At 44.8% G+C, this 7,091-nt stretch overlaps 1 protein-coding gene across 3 annotated transcripts in view; it reads left to right on the forward strand.

Moving 5' to 3' along the window:
• LOC136708185 (voltage-dependent calcium channel gamma-7 subunit-like) overlaps positions 1–4,051 on the forward strand; it is an 89,690-nt gene extending 85,639 nt beyond the window's left edge. For all 3 annotated transcript variants that reach the window (XM_066682533.1, XM_066682536.1, XM_066682537.1), the window contains one exon: positions 1,352–4,051. In XM_066682533.1, coding sequence (XP_066538630.1) covers positions 1,352–1,744 — 393 coding nt within the window. In that variant the 3' untranslated portion in view covers positions 1,745–4,051. The remainder of the gene's footprint in view (positions 1–1,351) is intronic.
• Positions 4,052–7,091: the final 3,040 nt, after the last annotated feature.

Raw genomic sequence — 7,091 nt, forward strand, 5'->3', positions numbered from 1 at the left:
CCTCGCTCTCTCTCTCAATCTCCCTCCCTCACTCTCTCTTTCACTCTCGCTCTCCCTCACTCTCTCTTTCTCTCTCTCTCTCTCAATCTCCCTCTCCCTCACTCTCTCTTTCACTCTCTCTCTCTCTCAATCTCCCTCCCTCACTCTCTCTCTCTCTCTCTCTCTCTCTCAATCTCCCTCTCCCTCACTCTCTCTTTCACTCTCTCTCAATCTCCCTCCCTCACTCTCTCTTTCACTCTCTCTCAATCTCCCTCCCTCACTCTCTCTTTCTCTCTCTCTCTCTCAATCTCCCTCTCCCTCACTCTCTCTTTCACTCTCTCTCAATCTCCCTCCCTCACTCTCTTTCACTCTCCCTCACTCTCTCTTTCTCTCTCTCTCTCTCAATCTCCCTCTCCCTCACTCTCTCTTTTACTCTCTCTCAATCTCCCTCCCTCACTCTCTCTTTCACTCTCTCTCAATCTCCCTCCCTCACTCTCTCTTTCTCTCTCTCTCTCTCAATCTCCCTCTCCCTCACTCTCTCTTTCACTCTCTCTCAATCTCCCTCCCTCACTCTCTTTCACTCTCCCTCACTCTCTCTTTCTCTCTCTCTCTCTCAATCTCCCTCTCCCTCACTCTCTCTTTTACTCTCTCTCAATCTCCCTCCCTCACTCTCTCTTTCTCTCTCTCTCCCCCCTCTCCCTCGCTCTCTCTCTCAATCTCCCTCCCTCACTCTCTCTTTCACTCTCGCTCTCCCTCACTCTCTCTTTCTCTCTCTCTCCCCCCTCTCCCTCGCTCTCTCTCTCAATCTCCCTCCCTCACTCTCTCTTTCACTCTCGCTCTCCCTCACTCTCTCTTTCTCTCTCTCAATCTCCCTCTCCCTCACTCTCTCTTTCACTCTCTCTTTCACTCTCTCTCTCTCTCAATCTCCCTCCCTCACTCTCTCTTTCACTCTCCCTCACTCTCTCTTTCTCTCTCTCTCTCTCTCTCTCAATCTCCCTCTCCCTCACTCTCTCTTTCACTCTCGCTCACTCTCTCTTTCACTCTCGCTCTCTCCCTCGCTCTCTCTCAATCTCCCTCTCTCTCTCTTTCACTCTCGCTCTCTCTCCCTCACTCACTCTCTCTCCTTCACTCTCTCTCTCTCTCTCTCTATCTCCCTCTCTCTCTCTCTCTTGCTCTCCCTCTCTCTCTATCACCCCCACTTCTCTTTCTCTCACATTTCTCTCTCTCCCCCTCTCTCCCGTATCTCCCCTCTCTTCTTCTTTCCCTTTCATTTCTCCCCCTCTTTTACCCTGCATCTCTCTATCCCTTCTCCACTCGTCTCACGTCCATTCTTGTTCTCCCTCTCCACCCCCCGCCCCCTCCTCCTTCTCAGGGAGCTGGAGTGATGTCAGTGTACCTGTTCATGAAGCGCTACGCAGAGGAGGAGATGTACCGTCCACACCCAGCTCTCTATCACCCCCGTCTGTCCGAGGGGAGCGACTACAGCGGTCAGTTCCTGCAGCCGGACAGCTGGCCTCCCCCACAGCCCCCTCGGCCCCGCAGCGTCTCAGAGATCTCCAGCGACGTCTCCATCCAGCTCGCCCCCAGCAAAACGCCCATCCAGCAGGGGGCGCCACCGGGCAGCCCCACTTCCACCTACCAGCTCCAGTCTCCCGGCGCCACAGCGAGCTTCCCCGCAACTCACAACCACCCACTGCACCCCAGCCCCGCCGAGCCACCCCCACACTACCACACACACATCCGCATGAGCGCCTCCAACTGTTAGACTCAGGGGAGGGCCCCTGCTGAAGACTGGGAGGGAGAGAGAGAAGAGGCTGTGTTCCAAATCAGGGCCTAATCACTAGTACCTATATTATAAATTAAGGGGATCATAGGAAACATGAATGGACTCTAATAACTTTCTCTTAGAGTTTGGCACACACACACACACACACACACACACATAAACAAACCTGAGCAGCTCCAACTGATAGAGGTAATAAAGCAGTGTGTTTAAAACAGAGAAAGAGAGACAAAGGCTGTGTTCCATATCGTCCTGTAATCACTTTTCACTGCCCTAGGGGACCTGACTATGAATTAGAGATGATTGGGACAAGGGTTGTGTTCCAAATCACACCCTAATGCTATTCCTTGCACTCTAAGATCAAGAGCACTATGGAGAACAGTGACACTGATAAAATATCATTTATATTTATACCGTAAACATATAGTGTTTATTGAAAGATCTAGATATTTGAACAAATAGTGCCCAGAAATTGTTTTCTTTTGGATTTGCCCCTACTTTCCCTTCCGGTTCCCACACATACACACACACACACACACACACACACACACACACACACACGGGTGCCTCCCCCCGTTAGACAGAGGCAGTGCTGCTGTGTTGATAACTGGGAATAGGAGACAGAGGCTGTGTTCCAAATCACAATTCATATAATATACAACCAAGGCCAATGTATAGATCACTACTGTGAACAAAAGGAGTGTTTCCCTGATCCCTTCTTAAAAACAGTACGGCAGCAGTTCTCACACTGGACTAAAGAGCCCCCTAACACCAGTGACTGGGAATGAACACTAATCACTTGTATTTTACATTTGGAACACTGCCTAGAACACACACAACTGCTCCTGCCCCTGGAAAACATCGTTTTTTTTGTATACAGTGAACACCACGTTGTGTCAGACACAGCCCAGAATAGTGCACTGAGTAGTGTATGTTTTAAAATTTGAACACAGCCTTATACTGTGCACTATACGGTAAACAGGCCACTGTGTTTTACACAAACTGAAACAGTGGCCGGGACAGCACTTCTGAATTAGTTGACAGAGGGGGGACAGAGGGACATTAGGGACAGAGCCCGGGGTTTGTTTACTGTAAACCATTACATAATGCACTAGATAAGGGTTGGGAAATCACTTCAGACGTAATCAGCAGTAGGTAGTGAGCTTCACGTTGTTTTGAATCCAGCCCCAAATAGTGCACTAGAAAGTGAATGTGGAATCACTTTGGACGCTGCCCAAACAGTGAAATAGTGCGCTTTAGAGGTTGGGCAATCACTTCAGACGTTATATGCAATATTTTAGTGAAGCTGACCGTTTGGGACACAGCCCGATGTAGCACACTGTAGAGGAACTAGAGCTGGATTTGGACACAGCCCGAGAGAATGAGAGACAATGGGAAGGTGGAGGGTGTGTATCGGCTGAGAGACTTATTCCAGAGTGTCCTAGGGTTTTATTGCACAAGCGAGGTACAATGCACAGGACTTTTCCAGTCAAACACACATCTGGCACAAAGACTGGAACCTTTCCTTCAGCACTGCTTTCATTTCCACTTCTCTCTCAGTCAGTGTAGAGTTAGGGTAGAGCTCTAATTAACGAAGTTAAAACTAGGATTACTTCTTACACAAGGAGAAAAGTGTATGTATATAATTTAAAGGGGGATGCCACCAAGGTTTTATCATTTCTGCATATATCAGTGGTGAACTGGGGTAGAAATGTTTTTCCACTATTCCTTGGAGAGTTAAAGATACACTACGTCGTATTTTTACCTTCAAATTACAGCTTCAGGATCATTGTGATGCTCCTCTGTCACTGCTACTCCAAGCTCAGCACTGCAGAAACTACACTATGTAATTTTTGGCGGAGGGTAGGGTACAACGCCCACTCCCTACTGATTTCAGTTCACTGCTGTAAAAATGAATTACTCCAGGTGGGGGCCCCTGGATAATGATAATTAAAAATAAACCTTAAACACTAGGTAGGAATTGCTGTAATTTTAAGGTATAAATATTATGTAGTGTTCCGTTAAAGGCTAAGCACCACTTAATGGACCTCCGTGAATATTTCATATTATTTTAGTTTCTGACAGATATAAGTATGAATTAAAATGAAAATAGCAGCTTAATTTCCTTTAAAACTGACAATTTTATTAAATTGACGGAAAAACCCGAGCTCGCTACGGAAATTCTTGAACGCGACCGTGACGTCACTGGTGGACAACAGCTGAACAACGCCGCGGTAAAACACCGTTATGACTGACTGTTATGACAGTATCTAGCTAAATAACCAACATTATTCATGACAATAGCCTAGCAATAAGCTAAACTCAAATGTAGAGGTACCGTTATTCTTGTAAATGTGATCGAAGTCGAACTCGAATTCATCCGACACTAGAAACCTCCGTAATGCAGCTACGTAGCCGAGTATAATCTGAGCCACCGAGTTTAGCGAGTCAAGCTAACGTTAACTAACACCAACTAAAACAGGCGAAGTGAGTGTCCTTACCCTGTTTACCTCCATGTTACAGAGGCTCTTGAACACCTTTCGTTGGTGTCCTTACATGCCCATATTGTTGGAAAAGCACCAGTGAAATGAGCTACAGATAACGGAGTGAGCGGATGGTCCTTTCCAAAGTGCCAGTTTAAAGTGGACAAATGTAGTCCATTTTCTGGATATTTTGGGATCTTTGGGCCATTTGTTCACAGATGTCCCACTGTACATTGAATGATTGCAGCCAAAAACAACACATCTTTTCCTCATTTTGCATTAAATTAAGTGCAGCTTCTAGAGTTGTTGTCCACCATCTACGTCACAGGCAAGACGCCTATTAGAGTTTCCCAACACCGTTGGGGGGGGGGCAACGGTCTTTTAAACCTTATTCCTTCAATTAGTAAGAAATAACATGTTTTCTGACTATCAATAAACACACGTTAGGAACTCAAACTCCACTGTATTTATTATTTATGTTTGACCCTTTCATAGAGCTGGTGCTTAGCCTTTAATTGTAGAGTGTCATATTAAATGTGTATTAGACACAGATTCCATATCACTGCTGTAAAGAAGACAGTACAGTCCTCTACAGTGAAAAACACTCTGAATGACAAGAAATTGTTTAGAAATTCAGAAAAACTTTGTGTTTAATTTCTACTTTGAATCAGATTCTCGAGATCAGAGGATTTTGAGGATGTAAATATGCTATAAATATGATGTGCTGTTGTATTTATATCTGAGAGGAATTCGGGACTGATACGGACTCCTGGACTCCTGCAGTGTTGAGTTTTCTTCTTCTCCTAGGCTTTCACTGGCTTTTGTTGGTGTTGAACACACATCATTGTTTTCATTTCTGACTCACAGAAGTGCTGCGTCTTATTGGCTGCCTGTAAATGAATATGCTAATCAGCTCACATGCAGTTTAGTTAGAAAGCCCAGCTGGGGCTCTGAGGGTGCGATGGCAGTAATGTGGCAGTAATGGAGAGGAGGAGGATGTCATCACAGTGACGTCACGTGGACAACTGCTCATTCAGCGTCTAGTGTTCTCTTCTGAATGAAGGGCGTAACCTCTCCTCTTCTGTGAAGGTGTAACACCAGGTGGTGGAACATTGCTGTGAGGATTTGATGCTGTGAGGAGGGGGAGGGGGAGGGGGGGTATTAAACCCCTCGGGCCAACACATGACACTCAGTATAGTGACCTTGAGCTTATGTGCAGAGCATCCCAGTTCTTTTCAAGCTTTTCTATTGAGGTTCAATAAACTGTGTGAACACTGAACGTCTGCGTCCTTAATGCAGCTGACTGCGCTCTTTATAAAGGGGTGTCTACAAACTGGGTTTTTTGTCCTGAAATAAACTGTAAACACAAGGTAATCCTGAAGAACAGCGAAGGGTTTTAGGGCTTTATTCTACGACGAGCTGTGGATGAATTCCCTGCCCATGAATGTCTATAGTATAACAGACAGGGAACATAACAGGACATTTACACAGCATAGCGTTACTACAGGATACGAGAAGTTGTACCAACAGCGCCCTCAGACCGGCCGGATGCGGTATTGCGTCTGTTATGTGTTTGATGGTGCTGTCCGTGGTGCTGAAAGAATAAATCAGTCATCACAAATAAAGGCAGATATCTCGCATCTGAAGGTGAGACGACACCCCCACACGCCTGTTTAACCCTTTACATTAAGTGTGTGTGTGTGTAAAAGAGAGAGATTCAGTGTGGATCATGCAGGGCACTCATTGACTGAGGGCTGAAAGTTCAGTGGCAGGACACAGCTTTGTGTTTCCTCGTGTGTGAATGTGTTTGTCTTTGTATATTTGTGTGTGTGTGTGTTCATGTGTGTGTGTGTGTTTGTCTCTGTATATTTGTGTGTGTGTGTTCGTGTGTTTGTCTTTGTATATTTGTGTGTGTGTGTGTGTTTGTCTCTGTATATTTGTGTGTGTGTGTTCGTGTGTTTGTCTTTGTATATTTGTGTGTGTGTTCGTGTGTGTGTGTTTGTCTTTGTATATTTGTGTGTGTGTGTTCATGTGTGTATGTGTGTGTGTGTGTGTGTGTGTTTGTATGTGTGTGTGTGTGTGTGTTTGTCTTTGTATATTTGTGTGTGTGAGTTCATGTGTGTATGTGTGTGTGTGTGTTTGTATGTGTGTGTGTTTGTATGTGTGTGTGTGTGTTTGTCTTTGTATATTTGTGTGTGTGTTTGTCTTTGTATATGTGTGTGTGTGTGTGTGTGTGTTTGTCTTTGTATATTTGTGTGTGTGAGTTCATGTGTGTATGTGTGTGTATGTGTTTGTATGTGTGTGTGTGTGTTTGTATGTGTGTGTGTGTGTTTGTATGTGTGTGTGTGTGTGTTTGTCTTTGTATATTTGTGTGTGTGTGTTCATGTGTGTGTGTGTGTGTTTGTATGTGTGTGTGTGTTTGTCTTTTGTATATTTGTGTGTGTTCATGTGTGTGTGTGTGTTTGTCTTTGTATATGTGTGTGTGTGTGTGTGTGTTTGTCTTTGTATATTTGTGTGTGTGAGTTCGTGTGTGTATGTGTGTGTGTGTGTGTGTGTGTGTGTTTGTATGTGTGTGTGTGTTTGTCTTTGTATATTTGTGTGTGTGTGTTCATGTGTGTATGTGTGTGTGTGTGTGTTTGTATGTGTGTGTGTGTGTTTGTATGTGTGTGTGTGTTTGTCTTTTGTATATTTGTGTGTGTGTTCATGTGTGTGTGTGTGTGTTTGTCTTTGTATATTTGTGTTTGTCTTTGTATATTTGTGTGTGTGTGTTCATGTGTGTGTGTGTTTGTCTTTGTATATGTGTGTGTGTTCGTATGTGTGTGTGTTTGTCTTTGTATATTTGTGTG

Source organism: Hoplias malabaricus, chromosome 10 (genome assembly GCF_029633855.1).
Source record: "Hoplias malabaricus isolate fHopMal1 chromosome 10, fHopMal1.hap1, whole genome shotgun sequence".
NCBI lineage: Eukaryota > Metazoa > Chordata > Actinopteri > Characiformes > Erythrinidae > Hoplias > Hoplias malabaricus.